The 26010-nt window shown below is 41.7% G+C and overlaps 2 protein-coding genes across 9 annotated transcripts in view; both read right to left on the bottom strand.

Moving 5' to 3' along the window:
* Positions 1–7716, bottom strand: part of ep300b (E1A binding protein p300 b) — a 48977-nt gene extending 41261 nt beyond the window's left edge. For all 7 annotated transcript variants that reach the window (XM_049560421.1, XM_049560423.1, XM_049560424.1 and 4 more), the window contains exons 1-3: positions 5693–7716; positions 2875–3476; positions 549–725 (exon numbers count right to left, since the gene is read on the bottom strand). In XM_049560421.1, coding sequence (XP_049416378.1) covers positions 549–725; positions 2875–3476; positions 5693–5786 — 873 coding nt within the window. In that variant the 5' untranslated portion in view covers positions 5787–7716. The remainder of the gene's footprint in view (positions 1–548; positions 726–2874; positions 3477–5692) is intronic.
* A 2505-nt stretch (positions 7717–10221) lies between these two features.
* On the bottom strand, positions 10222–25412 carry xpnpep3 (X-prolyl aminopeptidase 3, mitochondrial). 2 transcript variants are annotated; one of them, XM_049562203.1, is made up of 12 exons: positions 24800–25412; positions 24589–24704; positions 22232–22354; positions 21840–22027; positions 21431–21650; positions 20951–21135; positions 20745–20807; positions 20272–20385; positions 19187–19272; positions 17795–17978; positions 14909–15029; positions 10222–12000 (listed from the first exon to the last, which is right to left on the bottom strand). In XM_049562203.1, exons 2-12 carry the CDS (start codon positions 24656–24658, stop codon positions 11834–11836), a joined length of 1521 nt encoding a protein of 506 aa, XP_049418160.1. In that variant the 5' UTR covers positions 24659–24704; positions 24800–25412; the 3' UTR covers positions 10222–11833. The 2 variants fall into 2 exon arrangements, with proteins under 2 accessions (XP_049418160.1, XP_049418159.1); XM_049562202.1 differs by having other exon boundaries at positions 24589–25412.
* Positions 25413–26010: the final 598 nt, after the last annotated feature.

The raw sequence follows: 26010 nt of genomic DNA, 5'->3' as shown, positions 1-26010 counted from the left end.
TAATATTCAGGTGGATGATGATGAAGAGGAGGAGGATGTTGAACGCACAGAGAGATTGAGAGCTTCTCCCCTTCATGAAGCTGCGGTGCCAAATGAAAGACAGGGAAGGAGTGATGACAGCCAGATAGGTAACTCCAGTGGAGAGAGGCATTTTGTCACGTGTTGTGAATTTTCACAATGAGTAGAACAACAAAACACATCGGACTCAGCGTGCAAGGTTTCTGTGCGTAACGATTCTTTTCAGATGACGGATTATAAACACGCATTTGAAAAAAATGGACTCAGTGAGCAAAGGCCTCTCAAGTCTTGGGGAAAAGAGTCTAAGAGACAAGTTCATCTGCCTAGTTTTTTTTTTTTTTAAAACCTCCACACACATGGCTAATGACTGTGTGAAATCGGCAGGATGGTAAACATTATCAGCACATGAAAAGTTCATGTTGATTATGTGTATCAACAATCTTCAATTGCTGACTTCACCTTTAATCTGCAGTAATATAAGTGGCCTCTAGATGCATGATGGTCACAGAGTTTATCCAAAGAAATCTTACCATCCCAGGCATGCCTTGACCCGGTGGTGCCTTCTTGTCCATGTTAAACTGGGAGGCCATATTGTTGGGCAGGCCCGCCTTATTCTGGAGCTGTGGGCCCAGCCCTGCTCCAGGCAGCCCCTGGCCAGACTGGCCGTACGGACCGCCATAGGGGCCCGCGTTGGCCATCATATTCATCTGAAGAGCAGGGTGAGGGGAGGCCAAGAGGCGATGAGAAAGATGAGATGAGCAACAGGGAAGAGGAGACATGTGGAGATAAACGGAGAAGAGGGGGAAATAGATAGTTTAGAGATCAAATCAATCACTGTGAACATGTGAGCATGATTTAAGCAGCCAGAACATAAATCTTAACACTCAAGGAAGATATATGGGAGGTCTTATGATAATTACATGACACTACAAATACATACATATCAAACTACATTAGACTGTTATAAAATTACTCTGACAGTGCCAGTGAGTAAATGGTGCTAGAGAAACCACATGGTATCACTTTCCAATTACTACTGGCAATTAGTCTTTTATAATGAGCTTCCATTGTGACTGTTCAGTTACAATATTAGTTCCTCTTTATCCTGACCTTACTTTATTCTCCACAATTAATTAATACCACAGACATCAGACGTCAGTGTTTAGGTTCTAGAAACAAGGTCACCACCAACTATGGTCTTAAACCCTCGCCTACAGTATTTTCAGCTACATCAGAGTCAGACTGAACTGTTCTTTGTATTAATAGCAGCACAGCAAAAACTTAAAGTGATGTGGTAATCGTTGCTATGTGACTATTAAGAGTCTAATGAAACTGTCGTCTGAGAAAACAACTTGGGTATCATTTCCTCTGCATTGAACATGGATAACGCACACACTTTGTTGATGCATATTGGAACTACAGGACATTACCAAAAAACATCCTGTGTTTGCTGACGCACTTCCACAGAGTTATACTACTAGTTATGCCAAAAAACTTTGCATTACTGCTTTCATTTCACACATTCAGTCAAAACTGTCCTGTGGCGTATTGACTAGCAAGGAGGTTAACCATCAATACCACAGAGTGAACGGTGATGCGGCTGTGAATCCAACACATAACCACACTCATGTCTGCAGCTGCTCTGGAGAACTCCTCTTCAGCGGTCAGACAAGAGAAACTACAGGTCTGGTTCAGTCTAGAGCATCACTCAGGTCTGAAACCATGAGTCTGCGTTTCATGCTGTGAACCGAAACTACTTTTCAACTGTAACAAACTCGAATGTTAAAAGCTTTTAGGGTGGTATTACTATGAATCTGCCGCTTTGAATGACTTTAGCGACTCACGAAATTCCATCCAGACCAATCACATTTCCACAATGTCTTTGCGGTAATTTTAAAATTCAATATTTTATACATATGTATGAGGCAGTGAGCGTGTCTAAACGCATTAGACTCTTAAATTTAAGGCTTCTTAAGGGCTTTTCAAGATCATTTTAATCAAATTTAAGACATGTTTCCGGACAAATAATCTTTTTTATTATTCAAACACTGCAGCTGAGTATAAAAATAAGTAGAATATATGTGATGCTGTGCAAAGGTAGGTTTTTTTGAAGGAATATGGTTATTAGAGTGGGTTAGGTTAATCTACATTTTGCCAGCATGTTAAGTGCAAGTAGAAAGTAAAAAAGACTGTATAAATTTTGTGGGAGGTTTAAAGATTTGGAACACAAGAAATGCGGACTTTCACGCCCAAGAGCTTGACTTATTTTGACAAAAAGATATTAGATAGATAAATAAAATTAGATAAAATGTTTATGGCAATGATGACCTCATGAATTCTAATTTAAGGGTTTTTAATGACTTTTTGGGCCTTTATAAAATCAAATCTAAGATATTTTAAGACTTTTAAGGACCTGCAGACACCCAATGTTAAAGACAAACTTTAATAAAAATTTTAGATGCAGGTTCCCACGTGTGGCCATGGTAGAGCTATGACATATTGACCAATATTATTTATATATTAATGTCCTAAATATAATGGATTGCACTGAAGTACGCAGTAGAATTTACTTTTAACAATATAATGCCACAACATCTTTCATATGAAAATTCTGAAAGTATTTTCATACTTCAGACGAACTGCATGCAGGCATGGGATTCAGCAGAGCACCAAAACAACTTTTTTTAGACCAGTATTTGAATCTTAATTAAATTTGCATCTTCAGACAATTGATAATTTACTATCAAATAGTTGCTACTGAGAAATCTATCTATCTATCTATCTATCTATCTATCTATCTCTGCCTGACAACCAGAGTATTTGCGATGCCTGGCTCTGTTGGGTTGAGTGTCTTACCTTGTTCAGTGCTCCGGGTTGCTGTGGCCTCATCCCTGCCTGACCCCCGGGTCCCATTTGCTGACCGCCCTGCTGCTGCAGGGTTTCTGCTAACAGATTACCATTGTTACCCATGCCTGCACTGCCAGGGTAACCCATTCTTGGTGAGCCATTCATCACCTGCCCCCCAATCAGGCCTTGCTGCTGTCCTGTGTTGCCCTTCTGGGCACCCATCATGGCAGCTGCCCGATTGAGTGCTGCCACCCCTCCAACCATCCCAACCTGCTGCATTAATCCAGGCTGCTGCTGCTGGCCCTGGGGGGGCATGCCTTGAGGTCCACCAGAGGAGACACTGACACCCCCCATCATCCCCATGGAAGCCCCGGGCGCTGTGCTGTTGGAAGTGGGGCCACCCTGCTGTGCTGGCGCTCCAGCACGCAGGAGCTCAGACAGCTGTTTGTGTTTCGCAGCTGCATCCTGGCCTCCCAAACCGAGCCCTCCTCCGAGTCCGCTAAGACTGGTATGGAGTTGGTTGACATCCCCTCCGTTGGTTAGCCCCAGGTCTGAGGAACTAATGAGCTCATCTGGGAGGTCGTGCTCCAGGTCAAAGAGTGAACCGAAATCTAGGAGTGAAAGACATTAACATTTTTAACAATTAGAAAATCACAGATTAAGTTCACAGCTCTGGAAACTGTGGATATGCACTGCATACAACATTTTTTAGCAATAATTTAATATAAGTGTGGTACAACTCTGGCAGCATAAAAACTATCAACCATTAGCTCATAGCGAGATAGGCAGTCGAGCAGTAGCTGCTTCTCACAGCCTGGATTTCTCTCCTGGGCATCAGTTTGTGGTTTGATAGGGTGCCAAACATGTAGAGTGAACGCAGTAAGGTCAGGGTGAGAAGCCGCAGAGGGGTAAACACTACAGTACCCAGGTAGGTGTGTGCATTGGATCTACAGTTATGTGGTGTACAGGCATTAAACAGCGAGGGTATCAGAAGTCATGTCCGCTGCAATGGGAGGCAAATGAAAAGGGAAAGCTGTTTGAGAGTATAGTGAAATATATTGAAATAATTTTTAGTGCTCAGGCTCTGACACGACAAACCAAGTTGTCCCTTCAGATGGCACCACAGAAACATAACCTGCATGTTTTATTGCATATATAATGACTTCTGGCACGCCAACATCGCATAAAATTCTCCTGAAAAATCAATGCTGCTATGTAGATATGCTGTGCTGGTGTTTGACTTCATGCATGAGACTACTCATGATCACAGGGGTCTCATTTAAAAATACTGCATACGCACACAACGAGGCCTGAAAGAGGTGTATGGCACTTGCCATGCAAAAGTTTGACCCATGCTTATGACATTTTGGAGATGGGAAATTGGCGACACAGATGGTGAGGTGGAAGCCTGCTAGTAGATATTGTCAAATATTGACGTTTGGCTGTATGTACATTTTCAGTATGGATCCTACACATTGTTTTATAAATGTGATCCCAGATACTGAATGAAATTACACATGCATCACGCCTGAAATTCATACTAACTAATTTTCTGACACAGCTGGAGAGCTGATAGTGTGGCCACCAATCTTTGCACCCTTTACATGAAGTTTTTTGTGAAATTAGAAATTATTTTATGATATAAATGTTGGCTGTTTAATCCCAAATGGAAAACAGTGCCAACTATTACCTAAATCATCATGTCTCATTACAGGAGGTGATGCCAGGAGTTTATACATTCATTCTTAATTTGTGTAAATTAATTTAAGTTTAATTCACAATCAAACTGAAGGGCATTCAAGTGCTTGGGATAAGTGTTGAATCATTAGAAAAACAAACTGCAAAAAGTGCAGCGCGGCGTCACGGTGCAGACTCAAACAATGGAGGGTGAACAAGAGTGGGCTCCGTCGCTATTGAGAAAGGATTTAAGAAACTAAAAAGCCTTTTAAACGAAAGACATGAAAGAGGACATCTCAGAGACGGGCTGCCCTTTCATTTAAACACGATACCACACTCAAAACTGACACACTGCAACATCTTCAGTTGGGCAACAACGGTTTGTGCAACTTTAATGAAGTGTCGAACAATGGCTAGCTGGTGTACAATAGTTCAATAAAAACAGTGTCGGCTAACAACACGTGAAGCACAGCAAATTCATGGCCTCAAATAGTTTTACTGAACTACAGAAAGCGTTAGTGAGCACGGGGAAACGTTGGTCTGGTGCTAAATGAGGTTAGCATGTTAACAATCACTGTTTTTCTTTGCTAGCCAGCTACCGAGCTCAGCTGAGCCGGTCCGGTGGGGTTATCTACCTAGCTAGCTAGCTAGCTCGCTCAGTTACCGTTACTTTCTCCTAAAGCTGTTTTGCTAACAATAATTAGCCTTAAAGTTTACGGAGTATTTTTGTAGCTTCGTGTTTAACGTGTGTGTGCCTTTGTGCTTTCAATTGATCAACTTTTCGACGAGTAAGACAACTTGAAGCAAACTGGGGTGACTCGACTCTTCCATTGTTTGGAGGTGGATCTTATAGTTAGTAGCTAGTTAGCATGTTGATGCTAACACATCAAAACATCCCTGCAGGAAAGTTGCTCCAGCCTCATGCACCACATCACATTTCCTCTTTAGCTACACAGACTCTTAATGTAGACTTTTTAAATCATGCTACACTTAAATTAATGTTTAAAAGCATTACTTTTGGAGCAGCTCTCAACTAAGTCGCTGTGCAGCTCCAGTGGGACTCCCAGGACTGGGCAGTGATTAATACACCAACAGTCGAAGCTAGTTAATGTTTTATCTATCGGCGAAGTAATGCATGCAATATATTTACCGTTTCCATCACTGGCAGACACCGAGAGAGCTGGAGAGGACAGCTTGGGCCTCTTGGCTGAAGGCGGGCCGGACTCCAGGACATTATCGGCCATATTTTTGACGAATTAAACAATTTTGCTGTAGATCCACGGAGGGCAAACCTATTTCCTTTATTTGCGTCTCCTTACCCCTTTAAGAAATGCTTGCGATCGTTCCCCCACCGCTCGGGGGGACGGTAGGGGAGAAGAGAGCAATGTTGAACTCTTTCCCTCACAGTTCTCCCTCTCTGCAGATATCAGTCCCCCTCCCCTGTCGGAGATTTTGTTTCTTCGCAGATTTGAACAGGAGGAGGTGGGAAGGTGGAGTCGGCGGAAAAGGCAAGCGTGCGGCCCTCTGACAACCTCATGTAGCCTCTGATGCGACACAAAAATCGTCCCGGGATCCTTCCTCCGTGCTGCACTCAGTCCTGTCCGCCATAGTCGGCGCAGAAATCCCGTGTAGCAGGTCTGAATCGCTCCAGTGGACAGTCTCGGTCAGGGCACCAAAATAAAACTGCTATCCAAAAACTGCTATGTGTGTGTGTATCCTTGTGTTAACTTCTGGAGGCTGTTTCCTCATGCAACAGTTATGAGATCCTCGGTTGCATTTACCTGACCAGGCATCTCACTGCTGCCAGTTTCCTCACCAGCAGTAGTCCTCAACAATTAAAGCGTGTGTGGATCTCTGGACTCGAGTGCAACACTAAGAAAAGAAACTTGCATTGGCTTTAACCTTAACTGAATAAATAGCACAGCAGTTCTGCAGAAAAGTCAGCACTCTTGCAGCTACTCAGATAAAAAGACAATATATTGCGGGTGTATATATCCATGCATGACTTTGCTGTTGCATGTCCATGCTGACTAAAATGTGCACTTAAGTGTTTGACCATGCAAGGCACTGGGTCAGAAAGGAGCAAGAGTCGTATTGCACATTTGGTTGTTGCAACCCCCTTTTGCACGATTATGCCTATTGCAGACAGCAATCAGGGTTGAAAATAGAAAATCTCCTCCAAAAAGAAATCCCCTCTCCTTGTGCAATTTCTTTGACAGTACAGTTCTTGAGGGCAATCACGGCTCTAATTGCCAATCAGCGGGCAGTCAGATTGATCCAATTAGTTTGATTTTTGCAGAGGACAGTGTGTGGGGTTACTTATCTTGCTTCCTCCTCCAGGTTTTCAAGCTCTTGAAATCTCAAGATAATGCAAAAGAATGATAGATATTCCCAGAAATGATACCTGTCAATCTTACAGCATGTCCAAGTGGCCAAGAGGAAAAAGATGTTAAGCACAAAATCCGGAGCACAGCTACGGCGACAGGCGAGAAATGTGATAAAAAAAAATGACGGTGGGTCGCTCACAAATTATTGCTATTTCGGAAGCGGAAAGCTTCAGCTCGGCACACTAATGTTGACACCCCCTCCCCTAAAATATTTTGGGCTGACAAAATCCTCTCATTGACTCTTTGTGATGGAGAATGCCCCCCTTCGTGTTGATCCTGGCAATTTTCCCCTTCTCTTTAAACCCGTCTTTCTTTCCACCTCTCCCTTCTGCCCGGCAGCAATTTATTTATATAATTGTCTATGCGGACTCTTTCCTTCCTCCGCCGCGGACACATAATGATTTTTCATGTTGATGTTTGTCCCCTTTTCGCAGGTTTTTCCTCGCTATGATAATATATAGCCCTCTTCCGCCTCTCCTCTCTGTCTCCGCTCCGCAAAACACCCCCTTCCTTGGATTTTTCGGAGTGTTTCCTTCTCATGCATACATATATATCACCGACTCGGTTTTCCCTCCACTGACGTCTTATCTTTTCGGAGATGCTTCTCTCTCTCGGTAACACCGACAGGATTTCGCCACTCTTTCTTCCTCCCGGTGGTTCCCGGAGTGGCCGCCGTCGGTTGCCGGAGTCGCTCCTTCTCTCGGTTATCTCCTCCTGTTTCTGACGGTCTGTCCGCACAAACAAAATGGCGGCTTGTTGTTTCTACTCCTCTGATACGGGGGGAGGGTTGGAGGTACAGCAACATTAGGCGTGAAGGGGAGGAGGGAGGGAGGAAGGGAAGAAGAGGGGAGGTTGTCTTCGTAGGTGTTCGGGATTGTCCGGAAACCGGTTCCGTGCTCTGTCGGCAGTCTCCGATTTCAATCTGTAGGGGCCAGTGGCGCTCCATGTTTCTCTCCATCACTCAGACAGCGGTGATAACAGCTGCAATCAGTGGCCTCAACTACTGTACAGAAGTACTGCTTCTGACCAACTTTTATTTTAATTTATTGACTTTTTATGCTGCTTTACAAATTTATTTCACTACATTTTAGGGGGAAATATTATACTTTTTACTCCACTGTATTATTATTATTATTATTATTAATAAGATAAGATAAAACTTAATTGATCCCACAGCGTTACAGCAGCTCAAATAGTACATATCAAAAAGCTAGTTGAATGGTGATAGAATACTTGGATGTAATACACATGGCGTGTAGTATCAAAGTTAAAAACAATGTAAGAACAATGTAAGAATCATTTCTATTATTATTATTTTGTATTTTCTTTTTATTGCATGTGTATGTCCTTCTGAAACCCCAGCTTTTATTTGGTATGCACCTTCAATTCCTCTGAGCTATTTGGGAATAGTAGGACTTGATAAGTATAGACAACTAATCATTGTCTTTGAACAGTAAGAAGTTTTTTGGGGAAAAAAAAGGGGCTTCTTTTTAATAGTCACAAGTGTGCAAGTAAGTATAAAACAGTTTATTTCAATGCTTGAATGTTTTGAGCGACTGAAAACAGCGCAACATTTTGTAACTCTGTGGGTTAGAGGTCACTGCTCAAATCTAAAGCTGTTCATTTCAATGCCTGAACATGGCAACATGAACAAAACAAAATTGCGAATAACGCAACATTTCTAAAAGTCTTGTGATTTGTTCACTTTGTAGCTCTGTGTGAATGAATGCTCCACACTCAAAGCTAGTAAAGTCCTTTTTGTCTTTAGGAACAGTCTGTCACACCTTGCCCTATATAATCTGCTGCGATAAAACAGTAATAAAGTCCCAATGTGAGTTATTTTTAATTAACAGCGTCTTAGCTTGTTACTATTGCGAAAATGGTGCAAATTTGTATGCAGTCTTAAACTGCAGATGTTATTAAGCACAAATAAAAAGTTTCAACCATAAAATTTGATCAGGTTTTGTATCTTGTCCACTCCTCTGTCGGGATTCGCTGCAGACTAAGTTATGCAGAATGAAATATAAGGTGCAGCAAACCCAAAATGTTGTGTCCTCATATGACGACACAGGGTCTCAGGCGGATATATGTGTATGCACATATGTTCTGTGCATATGTATGCATTTGTATATATGTTTTCTCACTTCCTACTGGTCAGTATATGTTCAGAAAAAAACAAAAAGAGCTGATCAAACTGCATGTGTGGTTATATGTCGACACGCTCAAATTAAACACAACTCTTGTCCTTGGTTGGGCTTTTACATGTAGACCTAAAATGTTATTAAAAATACATAGTTTAAGTGTTCCTTTAATATTTTTTCTTTTGAGCAGTATTTAATTTTTTTTTTTTTTTTTGGATGTGTTTGTATGCACTCTGGCACCTTATTTACATTCAAAGTGCAAAGAAAAATCCCAGTGTAAAACATTTTTTTTCAGTGTGCATGCAGTTACAGTTTACACCCATGTCTGTACAGATTCATATGTGCCCATGACAGTAGACAACGCTTCAACTATGGGTGTTGCAGCAAAGAAGCTACAAGTTCTAAAAAGATGCTTCACACGCATCTTAACCCCGGCAAAAACCACAGTTTCAAGATGGACATCTAAGATGAGTGAATTATGGTGTTGAATAATGGCCAGAGAAGTATGTTTGCAGAATGTCACAGTGAAGTCGACTTTTTGGATATTGATCGATTTTATCTTGTTAGACATTTGTGTGAAACTTTGTCATAATTAGCATATGAATTCATGAGTTATGGCCAAAAACATGTTTTGTGAGGTCACAGTGACCTATAACCAACAAATTATAATCAGTTCCTCATTAAGTGCCAGTGGATGTTTGTGCCAAATTTGAGGAAATTCCCTCAAGACATTTATAAGATTTCACGTTCACAAGAATGTGACACAGACATATGGATGAATAACCTGAAAACATAACAGCTGTTGCTGGTGCAGAGGCATAAAAATACCTAAGTAACTGGTGCCCAGTAGCTCACCTGGGTGCCCCATGTACAAAGGCCATGCCCTTGCCACAGTGGCCATGGGTTAGATTCTAACCTGTGACCCTTTGCTGCATGTCGTCCCCGCTCTCTTCCCCTTTCCCGCTCATCCTGTCCTTTCTGATAAAGGCAAAAAAGCCATAAAAATAATCTGAAATAAATACCAAAGTAACATCAGCAAAATGAACTGTAAGTATCAGAAGTAATAAATACTCAAGGCAGAATAATGGCCCCTCTGAGTGTTACTTTTATATTATCACAATATTGTTGCCTATGCATTAACAGCAAATAGTATAGGGCAGTTTAACCTATGACAATGCATCATGTCTTATATTCTCATATGTCCTGCTGTAAAATATAAATCTACACTTTACAATAAATTTAGTGGATTATAAGTATTCAGTGTCCGTAAACACCTGTCCTATTCAGGGCTGCAGGGAGGCTGGAGCCTATTACAGCTGACACTGGACAAGAGGTGGCGTACACCCTGGACAGGCTGACAGACTATCACAGAGCTGATAAAGACAAACAACCATTCACACCTATGACAATGACAAAACGTAAGTCACCAAACAACCTAACCTGCATGCCTTTGGGCTGTGGGAGGAAGGTGGAGAAAACCCTGACACTGGAAGAACATGCAAACTCCACACAGAGGTGTCAGGCCCCAGCCAGCCAGCGAGTTCGAACCCAGGACCCTCTTGCTGTAAGACAACAGTGCTAACCACTGTACCACCTTGCCACCCCGGAGTAAAAAGTACAACATCTAAACAGTGACATGAATAAAGCAGAGTGACATACAAATACTTTAAACTTGTATTTGAGTGAAATAAAATACAGTTTTGTCACCAAATATGAAATAAAATCATGTATTTGCATTAAATATGAGACAATGAGATCTTTTTAATACATATAAACACAAGTGTCTTTAAAAAAGATCATATTTCTCTGCTGAGGAGACACACGTAACACACACACCCTTCTCAGTGTACACTTTATAAGCCTTTTCAGTGTATTGGTATAATCATTACCATCATTCCAGGCTTACCAGGACCAGCTGTGTGAGACATCTTTATTCATCACCTGTGTGTATTAACATGGTGGTGTGTTTATTTAACATGCTCCGGGTCTCCCTGACCTTCCTGCAGCTCGGTAGGTGAATGTTCAACAACTTGGTGTTTTGATCTTTTTTACTGTAGCGTGAGCTGGAGAAGACTTCTGCTTTTTTTGTGTGTGTAAGAGACAAAGGAAGTGTGTGTATGTAGGCTTAAAGAAAGTTTTCTGAGTGAGACAAGAAGCAAACAATTATGTCCTGGTGTGACATGATGGTGGCAATTCTGAAAAACAAAATGGTTGCTGGATCTAACCACTGGGTCTTCAGCTGAATACTTGATTGAAGAGGTTGACTGTTGTTTCTAGGTTTTTATTTATAGTTCAGTGTTGGATTAACCCACTGATAGCACCATCACAACACAAAATGGATGTGTTATACATGATCAAGAATGGCCTCCATGTGGTTTTGCTGTAGCCCTGACATGTTTTTTGAGGAAGAACATGTCAGTTACACCATAACCCCTTCACACACAACTAAACCCACCTCTTACAGCTGATGAGCTCTTCATCATCATTCACTGAGAACTACAAATATAAAACCAGTGTCTTTAAACATTTAGGTAGACAACAAAAGCACCCACAAAATCTATGATCTTCCACACCACATTTCTACATGTTTGAGGCCTTGCTGAGGCTTAAACCAGAGTCCTGCAGTGTGCTCCCACCTGTCATTCATGTACCTGGGCCCTGAGCCTGATGACATCATCACCGTGGAGACGTTTGGAAAAGCACAGCACACTGCCTGCCATCGATGCCACAGCTCACTTGGTGACTTGTCTGTCTCTCCCTGCCCTATCTCTGGGCGCAGGCCTTCTCTACATCAGCGATGGTCTTTGGCGCCCCAGAGGACAGAATCAGAGGGCCCCCCTTGTCTCGGATCACCACGTCATCCTCAATCCTGATACCCAAGCCGCGGAAACGCTCCGGTGCCTGATCATTGTCCTCGCAGATGTACAACCCTGTGACAAGAGAAAGACAAAAATTGGAAAGTAGGAACAATGTAGCCTGACATCGCCATTTTTGATTTCCAAGGAGCATGATCAACAGCTGTATATCAAAATGACCCTGGACACAATTGGATAGATAAAAGAAAGAGTAAGAGCAATGAAACGTGACGTAGCGCTGAGCAACAGACAAGTGTAAACAGACTAATCAGGGACGGCTGTGGCTCAGAGGTAGAGTGGGTATTCCACTAATTGGTAGATCAGTGGTTCCCCGGCTCCTCCAGTCCGCATGTCGACGTAGACCCAAATTGATGGCTGTTCCATCAGTGTGCGAGTGTGTTAAAAAACTGAGTAGCAGGTGGCACCTTGTATCATAGCCTCAGCCACAGCCACCAGCGTGTATGTGTGTGAATGGGTGAATGTGACTCGTAGTGAGGGTAGTAGTAGCAGTGTAGTAAATATCAATATCATAGATAAGCAATTGTACATGGTATGATAACCATCAATTATAATTTCACAATATACCTTAAAACTGGTATACTGGTATGCAACCCTAGTTTGTGCTCACTGTAGTGTTCCTGGCGTGAGGGTGCACAAGCCAAAAAAGACATCATGACATATTTTGCATGAAGTGCGAAGGCTCCACAAGTCATCAGTGTTTATCTCAAACATGCCTCACATTCTATTAACAGTTGTGACTGGAACTTGCCAAGCTACAGTCAGGCTACCTGGAGCTGGAAGACCCACCTGCGGGTTCCCAGTCAGCTACAAGTGCAACAGAGAGAAAGTTGTGAACAGGGCGAGGACGATGTGCCTGCGTTGCTGCACCGTAATAGACTACGTGAGAGCAAATACAAACTACATGCTAATGCACATTAAAGTTTATCAATGTGTGCTTTGAATAATCAAATACAGCCAAGGTGGAACTAACTGTAACACTCCTCCCGATGCACAAGTTTTATTTTCAATATCTTACCTTACTATATAATGAGGAAAACTCTGTCTGTGTGTGTGTGTGTGTCTGTTCCACGTTTTTCTCCTCACTGACTTGGTCAATCCATGTGAAATTTGGCACAGCGGTAGAAGGTCATGGGAGGATGCGAACGAAGCAATATTTCACCAATTGGCCAAAGGGGGGCGCTATAGCAACCGACTGAAATTGCAAACTTTGAATGGGCATATCTCATGCCCCGTATGTCGTAGAGACATGAAACTTTGCACAGAGATGCCTCTCCTCATGAGGAACACATTTGCCTCAAGAACCCATAACTTCCACTTATATAGATTTTCCGCCATTTTGAATTTTTTGAAAAACACTTCAAATGGATCTCTTCCTAGGAAGTTTGAGCGATCTGCATGAAACTGGGTGAACATAATCTAGGGAGCAATATCTAAAGTTCCCTCTTGGCAAAAGTTGGAAAACTTACTAAAACTGAGCTTCTATAAGGCAATGAATATTGCGGAGGGCGTGGCTCATCACATAAAGGTGTAGAACATCTCAAGGGTTTCACCCATCACCACGCAACTTTGTAGGCATATGACCACACGTAATCTGAGGGGACCCCTCCATTATTGACCCCATCAAACAAAATGGGGGCGCTAGAGAGCTCATTTCTTATCTAGTCCTAACCGCCATATGGATTTTTACTAAACTTGGTAGATATGTAGAACAGGACGCCTCAAGGTGACTGGAGAAATTTAACTCTAATTGGCAACTGGGTGGCGCTATAACAACAGAAAAATGCTTAAAAATGGCTAAAATGCGACCGATCGCTGTGGCTCCCCCTGTGGACCAATGTTGGTGTTTTCTAATTTTTGGTATGACTAAGTCATGGTATGGTATGCTGTACATAATCACAGAAACTGTCAGTGTGTCATTCTGTCAGTCAGTCATTCTGTCTGTCCCACGTTTTTCTACTCACTGACGTGGTCAATCTATGTGAAACTGCACATAGGCATTGAGGATTGGCATAGGTAGAAGGTGACAAAGCTACCAGTTACCAAGATATGCTTCTCACTTTTATAGACTGTTGTGACCTGCTGCCTTTTGGGAAAGTGTTTGTTCAGTATTTGTAAAGTGTGATGCAGAATTGTTCAAATGTTTTTGTATTTTTTTTAATAAAGAAAATTGTTTACTTAAGTTGCCAGTTGGCAAGATGTTTCCTCAGTCCTCAGCAAGGAGATTTGACACTTGCAATAATGTTAGTTCAATAGAAATTAAAATAAATTTATCTTTAAACATTTGTTGTTTTTTCTGCTGTACTGAACTTGCACCAAACCATGACAGTTTGTGATTTTAAAAACCTGTTATCACCCACAGTTAGGGCTGCTCGATTATGGAAAAAATCATAATCACGATTATTTTGGTCAAAATTGAAATCACGATTATGCAAACGATTATGCGGCACATGTGATGACTTATATTGTTTACATGACGGCATGTCATTTTTGTCTCTACGTGGTCGCACGTTAACAATTCTCCTCTGCTCTCTGTATCGCGCACGGTGGAGTTCGGCCCCAATGCATGCGCGCGCGCGCGCACACACACACACACACACACACACACACACAGACCAACCTCTCTCGCTCTCGCTCTGCCATTTTACGCACGCTGCTTTTGAAATCTTCAGCGATTACCTGCCCCTTGCATTATTCGTAGTTCACCTACTTGACTGGTTCGTAGAGTGAATAGAGGAGAAGAGGGGAGGGGGCAGTATTGCGCATGCACGGCTTCCGTAGAAGACAAAATAACATCTCCAGGCGTCCGTGACCAAAAATTGTTTACCCTCGATTTCATTAATTTTAGAAATTCTTGGACCTCAACATTGTAATCACGATCACCAGACGTTTAATTGCACAGCCTTACCCAGACAACACAGCCACAGCTGTACAGAAAAAAATCAAAAGACTAGTTTGTCTTTACCTGGTTCTATTGTGATGGCCATTCCTGACTGTAGAGGTTGTGAGCGGGACAGCTCAGGTGTGTCGTGGACATCCATGCCCAGGTAATGGCCAACATGGTGGGGGCAGTACCGTCGTGCAGCCTGGGATGAGCATAAACAAAAGTAAAGCCTTAAGTAGTTATATCCACAGCTTGTTGATAAACAAAACTAGCATGATATGCCACAGTGGCTTACATGGCTCTATGTGCACTAACAGAACAGGACTGAACCCAGGAGCATCTGGACAACTACATTACAGGTAAACACATTACGTACAATAGAATAGTGACAATACAATCAAAAGTTTGTTTTAAAATTCAAGCTAACAAGGCAGAAGAGGTGGCCTGAAGCTTGCAGGGGCGCGTTAAGCCCCCGTAAAACATATCAAAATGTTTATTTAAATGCATTGAACACCCTGTCACACAAGCATTGCAACTTTGGCAGCTGAGAAGGCAGCTTATTCTATTAAAAAACAAAAACAAAAAATATTGATGGCATTTGTTGTAGTGTCTTCAATTGTTGCATACCTCAAGCTGCAGTGGAGACATTTCTAAAGGACTTAGATCCATCATGCACACTGACTTTTTAATACTGCAGGGTTTATATATACATCACTGCTGATTGGGTAACACCTCTGACACACCCACCACACAAAGCATATCTCAAGGCCTGTTTCAGACGGTTTCAAGGAATTATATTGTTCAACCGAGAAACTGCAGCAAAATGGTGCACACTGTTTTGATATTGAACATGCCCCAGGCCTTTCTTGGTGATTACATTCTCCTTTTAACATTAAAATAAATCAGTTGAGTAAACATACACTCAGCTATGGTTTGGCGTTCTTGTGTTATTTCTCTGAAAAAGAACCACTGAAGGAGAGGAATGCCTCTGTTACATAAAGTTTACCGAGCATATTGTGTTTCATGGAGGTTGTAATTAGGTAATTTCATAATTTACATTGGCCAGAGGAGCTTACGGCTATTTCCTCACCGCAAACCACTAGCGAGGGCATAAATAAACTCCAACAAAAATGTTTAAATTCAATGCCCAGCTGACATGGTAACAGTGATAATCTGATATTATCTCCCCTCTGGAGTGGTTGACTGACGTTCAACAGGCAGGGCTGGATTTAAATTCACTTCAGCAACATAAAAAATACAAAATTCTGTGTGTGAGTGCATGTGTCTGTGAGCAAAAAGGCATGTTAGTAACTTGAAATATTATCTTGGGCTTCTTTTTTTAATCAGAGACCCTTTATTCATTTTATTTTTCAGGAGCAGCTGAATTTTTGGATCTGGGAAACATCCTGTACTTGCAGCAACAGTTGAAAGTCCCCACCCCAGACCCACCTAAGGCAGGGAGGATGACACAAACACTCCTGCCACAAGTGCCATCACTGTCCAATAACTGGAGGCTACATATGCTGCCTTCTTGCCACAGTGTGTGCGTCCTTTAAGTCAATTTCCTGATACTTTGGTGTGCCCATGGCTGGCTATCACCAAAAGCCAAAAACAATGCCATCAGGAAGCAGCAGAGCTCAGCGACCAAGACATCCACCAGCCCACCTCAAAGACTACATCACCTCTTCAGTGAGTGTTCGACATGGACAGAATACTGTTAGTGGAACTGTACAGAACCCAGGAAGTGGTTCCTGCAGCTATTCTCATTCTACTTGCTCTGGACGCCATAGCCACACCTTCTACGGTTCAAGGAGAAGCAAAGCCTCATCAAAGGCTACTAGGGAAGCTCTTGACCCCCTCCAGTCTGTCCTCATGGAGGAGAAACTGAAACTAGTGGAGTTGGAAAAAATCCAACTGGAGAAGATGAAAGTTGAGAAGTTCTACAGGAAAACTGGATAACCAAGCATGTGACACACCCACTGCCATTGGAGACACAGCTGTCACGAATCACCCTAGCTGTTAATGCAGTACAGCTGTTTCGAACTTCGTCAGGTGTCTCTGGTAACACCCACCCAGTCCTGTCACAAGAATCCTGCTCTGACTTAAAGCCAGGTCATCACTTACTGGCTGCCTTTCACAACCTCAAAACTAGAGGCCATCCTCCAGTGGGGCTTTGCTGGTCTGCCCAACCTGCTGCTTGACCTCCAGAAAGGCTTGCTGGTCTGCATGCACACACACATGCATCCAGGCACACACATACAAAATAACACAAACACTCAACATTTAACTATGCTGCCTTTGAAAATAATACTGCTCTGAATCGAATTTGCTGCCTTCTTCTCCTTCCTTGCTCATATTCATTAAGTCCAGTGTTTCTACAAGACTAAAGTGCTCCTCATACGGGACAAAACTCAGATATGTCTACCATCCGGTAGACTCACAAATCAGTCTTTAGACGCTTTGCTTAACTAAAGACTGATGTCTTTCTCCCTGATTTTGTGTTTAGATGGGCGGATACAATTTCAGAGTTTAAAAAAACTCCCTACGTTGCAGAACCAATAGTAAATCCACAGGGCGGTCCTTCGGTGGCTCGCTGAACTCTTGTGCTCGTAAACATAGTCCAACTGCGTTAAAAATTTTAAACAAAGTCGCTGTAAATCCCTCATTTCCACAATCTTGTGGACTGAGCACACGTTTGATAAAACTGAGTTAAATCTCTCGGCATCCATTTTTAAGCTCTGTTTGTTTCCTTGCAGACGAGAAAAGGGGGAGCACACATTTCCGGGAGGGCGTGTCCTTTCAAAAAATGCAAGAGGCGTTGCTTTGTTGCTTGCCGTTTTCTCTGGTGCGTTAAACACACTTTAGAAAGGAGTGTCCCCGGCCTATCAAAGGGCGGAGATCTCTGATTGTCTGGTGGCGAGACTAACCAGCCGGAACCCATCCTACTTCTGTTTCTATCATTTTTACCTTCAGTACATCAGCATCAGTGGTGCTGGCCTTGACGATGCCTAGCCGCCTGAGCTGTCGTCCCAGCAGAGCCAGCATGGTGCTGTAGATGTGATCCAGACTGACGCCCGGGGAGCACAGAGACAAACATGCGCGCTGGACCTCCAGGACGGCCTCGTACATCTCAGCCTGGGCGGGGCTGAACCTGGCAGGGAGCGGGTGAGAACAGCAGACTGTTAAAGGAATAATTCAACCCCAGATGATCATTTGTGTATCAACTGTCCACCCTGTGTTGCACTGAATTTATGAAGAAAACTGCATCTTTCTCAAAAGCCTCCATGGTGAATGAAGAATCCAAAAACTGAGAAAATTCTTGATGAATCTGTGCCATAGGCGACCGGGTCTAACAAGAGCAAAGCTATATCTAGACATCTGTTTACAAGAACTCGTAAAGTGTAATTCAAGCCTCAGTTTTCCAGTCATATGATCAGTACTTCCCAAACAGACAGCTTTTTCTGACAGAGTACAGTACTTAAAGTGAAACTTGTCTCTGTTTTCTTCAAAGCCAAACTCCATTGACAAAAACTGTAATTGGTCATTTTACCATGCTGAAGACAGGAGCTGCTGGTCTGCTACTCCCTTGATCAGTTAGGTAAATTTTGTTACTGAGTGACTTTTCTGACTCTGAACTAACCCTTTAAACACAAATGTTACACAATATCACAAACTAACTAACCGATCGAGGCAGTGGTAGACCAGCAGCTCCCATCTTCAGCAAGGTACAATTACTGTTTTAGTCAATGGAGTCTGGCTTTGAAGAGAACTTAGATAAGTTTCACTTTCTATTTAGTTCCCCATCAGAAAGGTCTGTCTGACTGGGAAACACTGCGCATGCGACTGACAAATAGGACTTGGATTATACTGCACGAGTTGTGGGAGAGTTTGGAAAACAGATGTTTTGATATAGTTTTGTTCATCAAGAATGTTTTCCATTTTTGGATTCTTCGTTCACCAGAGGCATGAGACAAAGCTTTCCTAACTAATTCCACTTGAAACAAGGTGAGAAATCGATTTAGCAATGGTCATTTGGCGGTTTTAGTATGCCTTTGAGATATGTTTGTGGTTTGCCATTGGAATAATTCTCAAAAACACCATCACACTACTTAATGGCGCTAAAATCTCATGACATGAAAGATTTCAAAACAAATTATACCACCTGAAAATATCCAAGATAAAAACTGAGAAACCGATCTAGGAGTAATGTTCAAGAAACAAATGGATTCCAGTTAAAGGTCTGAATTTAGAAAACAATCATAGTGAAGACTTTGTAGCATACGTTGTAATGCACCAATGCAAAGATATTCTGTATCAACATTATTTGTCTTTAAGCATCACAACCTACTGCTGACTTACTTTCCATTCACTGGCCATGTTCGAGTGATATCACTGACGTAACCGAAGTATTCACAACCACCATCAAGCAGAACCATTTCACCATCCTGATGGAAGAGGGGAAGAGGGGGGATAACGAGAGTATAATGAGTGGGTTAAGATATTCAGTCACTACTTTACATACACTGCTCAAAAAAAACTGAGGGAACACTTAATCATCACAGTATAACACCAAGTCAGTTAAACTTCAATCTGTCCATTTAGGAAGCACAAGTGATTGTGAATCAGTTTCAGCTGCTTTGGTGCAAATCAAAGTGACAACAAGTGCAATGGAGAGGCAAAAGCAAGACGACCCCCAAAAGGGAATGGCTTTACATGTGGTGTCCACAGACAGTTGCTCTCTCCTCATCCTTCCTGACTGATTCTTCTCTAGTTTGGTCTTCTGCTAGTGTCCTTGTCACTACTGGTAGCATGAGGTGGTACCTGCATGTGGTCGCAAGAAGGTTTGCTATGTCTCCCAGCACAGTCTCAAGAGCATAGAGGAGATACCAGGAGACCAGCCATTACATGAAGAGAGCTGGACAGGGTCGTAGAAGGGCATCAACCCAGCAGCAGGACCAGTATCTGCTCCTTTGTGTAAGGAGGAACAGGAGGAGCACTGCCAGAGCCCTACAACATGACCTCCAGCAGGCTACCGGTGTGCATGTTTCTGACCACACTGTCAGAAACAGACTCCATGCAGACACACAGGGGCCATACACACTACTCACGTTATGAGCTGCCGTGATGAAATTCACACAAGTTGGATCAGCCTGTGATTTCAAACTTTTACTTTTTGGTGTGATTTTGAATCCAGCCTTCAGTGGGATGATGATTTTGATTTCCACTGACTGTTGTTATGTCATTTTGTTCTCAACAAATTATACAGTGTACATCAATAAAGATTTTCAACATGATTAATTCCTCATCACGATCTGATGTGTGATTTAAGTGTCCCCTTAATTTTTCTGAGCAGTGTGCATAACCACCAGAATGCTTAATGCAGATGTGCACTGCACCTCATGTGTCAGGACAGATCTGCGAGCACATTCAACACATTCCTTCACCTTGATAATCTGGTTGTTGTTTATGTAGTGCAGAGTGTTGGCTCGATTCCCTCCAGCAACAACAGGGGGGTAGGCCAGGAAGTTGGCGCCATGGATCCGATTCTCAAAATCAAACTGGAAGATTAACAAAAGATTTTTTTTCTTTGTGAGAGCTTCATGTTTGCTGTCATCTATACTTTCTACAAAATCAAGACGCAGTAACTAAAGATTGAAGAAGGTTTTACTATATATATATATATATATATATATAAAATGATATAATAATGTGTCATTTCTGAGAAAACATCTTCTAAATTTGCAGTGACTAAAAAACAGAGCTGTAAAAACCAAACCACAGTAACTTCAATCTGGCTTGGTAATCTCTGAGCTTTAATAAACTGACATCTTTGTAAGACGGTTAATTATTTCATGCAGTAGCTATTGTTAATTCCATCATGATTCAGAAAAAATACCCCGGCTAAATTTTTAGTTACCTTGGCAAAGATTACAGCTTCATCAATGTCTCCTTGAGACATGGCCATCGTCCTCTTAAAGGCCTGAGAGACAAGGATATGAGTTAGAGAAACAACACTGTACATCTATCTTAAGAAGCGTAAAGAGACACATGACAATACAAAAATGAAATTGTTGCTCTGTTCACAAACTATTATGAAACTAACACAGTGATTTAAACACCAACCTGTGCTGTGATGTGACCTGCTTCTTGCATGAGCGCCACCTCTGCCGAGCTCTTGAGGGCCCTAAGGGAGTGTATGAGGGGCCTGACAGAGTGCGGCACCGGCCCCGCCTCCAGTACGGGACTCACGTGAGCCTGGTGGAGGCGAGGGTGGGCGGGCTTAGAACTGTCGTACCACAGCACATTGCCTGAAAGAGGATTGAAGCAGAGAAAAAATGGCAACAGTGAAGTTCTGATTAGTTAGTGGTCGAATGTCAGCTCGTGTTTTCTGCTCAAAAACACATCAGGTCTCTATGTGATCATGTGACAAGATGATATGATCTGACAGCTTAAATCTTTTAAAAAACAAATGCAGTACTCGATCAAAAGGCTTGACAGGTGCACCAACAGTAACTAAGATGGGTGGGGCTTAATAAACACTTCAAAATGAAGCAACACAACACCTTATTCAATGACAAATGTATTGCACCCTCACACTCACACCTTTAAGGCTCTTGAGCACAACACACAGCTCTTCTGTGCTATGAACTCTCTCTATGCCGGTCAAAGCAGCCGCCCCGTCCTTTCCTGACCGGGGCCCGTCCCACAGTTCTCTGCCTGGGTCTCTGCGGGGGACGAATAAGATGGCCTGGTCTGGTCGCCCTTTTCCATAAAGAACCAGGGCACTGTCCGGCTCTAGGATGCCACTGAGGTAGAGGAAATCCTGCAGAACATTGAAAGCCTTGTTAACATTACACAGAACTGACAAGAAATTACAAACATGAGACTGCAAAGTAAGAGCAGACAACTCTCCTTATACTTTAAGTTTCTATCTGCACATTGCTTTCTGTTTATGTTAGATAAGATGTCTTAAACTGTAACTTTAAGATTTAGAGCAAATATAAACATGCACCTGGTTCTGGTGGAAGGGATAAGGGATGTCATTGGTCATGTAGCGGGTCGGATGGGATAGAACGATGACCACATGGGTGCTGGAGGAGGCAGAGGGTCCCAGCCTGTCTGACTGGGCCTCGATAAGTGAGGCCAGTCTGTGTCTGCGGAGCTCGTACTCTGTCTGGCTCAAGCCTGGGGTCACCTCACCTGAGGAGCAGAGATCACATATGTGGTGTTTCAGTGTTGAACAGCATCTTATGCCTACACTTACACTGTGCACTACTATTCGCCTTGTTGATGTGTTCTTATTTCTTTACGTCACATGAAGTGTAGAGTGAAGACTGTATGTGTTAACCGTAAGAGCCTTGAGTTATCTGTGATTCATAATAGCTCCTGCGCTCCAGTACTCACCATGTTTGATGAGGTGTGGATGGGTGAAGGGGCTGGGCTGGCCCAGGTACCGAGGAGGAACTGTCTTTGGTTTCAAACCTCCTGGTTTCACAGAAATGTTTCTGCACGGGCACCAGACACATCCTGCAGACAGCAACACAACACAGGGTTCATCCCAGTATCCCTCCTCAACTCCTCTCTCCTTGATCACTTGACCTAGAAATTAATTGACACCCACCATTTTGAAGGACGTCTCAATTTGTTAAATGCACTTGGCAGAGCCGAGGAGAGAGGAGGGAAAGGAAGTGAGGATACACAAGTGCAGCCTCCATGGAAGTCTTTTACAAACCAACACACCCCACTGATTGGATATCAGTTACTGATCGGACAGCGCAGCGCTGCAGCTGATTGAACTGATCTGATACATCACAATATCACTGTTTCATACCAAGTGAAGACAAATAAAGATTAATATCAAGTGTATCACTCCCAAGTGTTCTATTTAATTTATTATTTAATTTCAATTTTTTATTTTATTTACATTTTTACTTGTTTATAAAGCTTTAAATGACCTCAACCCTCCATACATTAGAGACTTTCTATCATTTTATTTTCCAGTCAGATCACTAAGATCCTCCAGTGCTTTGTTTTTAAATGCTGTTCATGTGTCCCATAAAAGTCCTGGCGAGAGTGCTTTCTGTGGAATTCACTGTCTCTGGATATTAGAAATCAAACTCTCTTTGTATTTTTAAAAGTAAAATCACAGTCTTGATTGTTAAGTGTTTAACCATTGGGTTTTACCTCATCTTATCCCTCCTGTTTATTTCCATTCTATTTCATTTATTTACTTTCTTTTTATTCTACAAGCTTTTAATCATCTTTTGTGTTAGATTGATCTGTTTTGTCTGACTGACTTTTTTTAATATTTTATTGTCTCACTTATGTATGACGATTTGTGTTATCCTTACAACTATGTCTCTTAGGGGTGGACGATATGGCCCTAAAATAATATCACAATATTTCAGGGCATTTTTGTGATAACCATATTCTTGATGATTCTTTTTATTATTAATTTAAGAAAATAGTATTACAACAAAATAAGTGATATAGTTTTACTTGTTAATCAGTTTATTTTCAAATATTCAGTAAAAAATGAACTAAAATGGTCTCTCATTTCTTTAGTTTGTGAACAACAACAGTAACTCAGAATCAGAATCAGAAATACTTTATTGATCCCCGAGGGGAAATTGTTTATGTTACATTATGTTTATGTAACTCAGTGTGACATTCAGATTCTGTATACAATATTAATACTACAACAAAATAAAATCTACCACAAATTACACATATAAACAGTTCCCAAATACAAAAAATGTCCCTGGACCTTTATGCTCTGCCATTTCTCCTCTAATCACCTGTGACAGGCTGTTATGATACCACAGCTATCACACATTCACATATATGGAGTTTTTGTTGAGCTGTGAGCCTCACGTAGGCTTACATTACCAAAGGTTTATGACATGTGCGTACAGCGAGAGAGGAGAGGGAGAGACGCTGTGCTGCTGCCAGAGGAGCTACTGAATGAGTTCCCTCTGAGCGGTAAGTCACAAAAAGAGTCTGAGAAATCCAGGCTGTTCTTGAAACATACAGGACGCCACAGTTTATTCCACACTACTGAAGCTGCTCCTCTTTTTGGAACATGTTTGTATGGAGGGTGCTATATAATTTAAGTTGAGTTAAAGTAAAAGGAACAGATACATCAGAGTAAAAATACTATCAATAGAAATGTAAATAAAAATAAAAGTAAATACATAGTGAGTCAAACTGGCCCATCAGTGAGATTTAATTTGCAACCATAGGCTGTATGTTCGTAACATTACAAAATATTGGATATTTTTTTTGCAGGTATCTGATGTGCTGATATATAACAACTTATTTAACCCATAACAGATATTGATATAGAAAAATCTACTTTTTTCCCCACCTAATTTTAGTGATCATCAAGTCTCTTCTGTAGTGGAATTAACATCATATGACACATGTATACTCTGATAATGATGGCCCACCAGCAGATGGAGACATGGAATACAATACTTTTCAATTTATGTAATATTCATTCATTATGCAAAGTAAGAAGAAGCATGTTAACCGATACTGATAACCTGTCGATATTATCGTGAATCCCTAATAAATGCGGTTCTATGAAAACTACCTAGCAACTGTTTGGAGTGTGTAGTGGACTAATGCCTTAATATTTCCTTCTGACATGTATTGAGAGTAGAAGTATTAAGTAGCATAGAATAAAAATGTTCAAAAGTACAAATAACTTAATTGTGTACTTAAATACAGACAAACCCAAAGTGTCAAAGTGGGCTCACCTCGGCTCCAGTTTCTCCGCGGCAGCAGCCTGACAGCAGACCGGACCAGGCTGCTGGTTGAGGGCAACATTGCTGCTGTAGTGGAGGACACCGCTCAGTCACAGCATGTCGTCCTGCTACAGACATGAGGTAACAGCCACTGGAGTATAAAGTACTCAACAAACGCTGGATATTTACGGAGTCAACGTGGCGGTATGTTGTTAGGACTTACCGACGTTAAAACTGACTCATATAACTGTTAAATGTCCCTTTGGTTGACAGTTAGCTTCGTTAGCTTGAAGCTCGCATGTTAGCTAACATCATTCGAAAATGGTGGGAGTTTGATGCCCTGAGTTTGGCGTCACAGGCAGAGATGCTAAGCCACGCCCCCTTTGCTATGATTGGCAGAGCCGAAGCTGCTGCTTCTTCTGCTTCTTTTGCTTCCTTTTCTTCTTCTGCTTCGTTTTCTTCTTCTGCTTCTTTTTCTTTTGCTTCGTTTTCTTCTTCTGCTTTTTTCCTTCTTCTGCTTCTTTTTCCTCTTCTTCTGCTTCATTTTCTTCCATTTTTTCTTCTTCTGCTTCTTTTTCCTCTTCTTCTGCTTCTTTTTCTTCTGCTTCCTTTTCTTCTTCTTTTATTTCTATTAAAGCTCCCATATTCTGCCATACTAGGTCCATACTTTCATTTGAGTTTTTCCACTAAAATATGTTTATCTATTCAAATGTGATTTTGTTATTTTTATTGTTTTTTTGGCAGACTGGGACTGATTCTGTACCTCGTCTTGCACGGATCTCTATTACCCTGTTTCTATTGTATTTTTATTTTTTGTTTGTCAAGATTGAATGTCTCATTTAATGTGTGGAACTGTCATGTGCCAGCCTAAATAAAATCAATAAAAAATTAAATTATAAAAAAGAAAAGAAATTAGGAGTCAAAGGTCAAAATGATGATACAGTACAAATATTAAGAAAAAAAAAGGCAACAAAAATAAAAAGGGGAAAAAATCCAATTAACAAAAATGGAGCACAAGAGAGCAAGGAAAGAGACGTTAAACACAGTGAAAGATGGAGTGCATCATTTCCACTTACAAGTATGAATGTGATGTACAGTACAGTAAAATGCTGCTTTACCTGTTAATGCATCAGTAATAACAGTCCAGTAACAGACCTGTGATATATAATATTTTAGCAGCCACAGTGGGCATTTTTCTTTTACTTACAACAGAGTAGTTTTATATTGTAGTCTTGCTAATGTTTTTCATATGTTATACATGACTGTCTTTAATCCAGGTCACAAAAATATGAATGATCATATCTTGAGCTATAAATGATTGGCAGCTCTGGGAAGTCCAGTACATGAGAAACCAAAACATAACCATTTGATTGGTGGAGGCTGTCGGTGATGGTCTGGGAGAACTTCCTGAGAGCCCAAACTCAGGGGTAAAAA

Source organism: Epinephelus fuscoguttatus, linkage group LG19 (genome assembly GCF_011397635.1).
Source record: "Epinephelus fuscoguttatus linkage group LG19, E.fuscoguttatus.final_Chr_v1".
NCBI classification, from domain to species: Eukaryota; Metazoa; Chordata; class Actinopteri; order Perciformes; family Serranidae; genus Epinephelus; species Epinephelus fuscoguttatus.
Note: the sequence above shows the minus strand (reverse complement) of the source record. Positions and strands in the feature narration are given on the sequence as shown.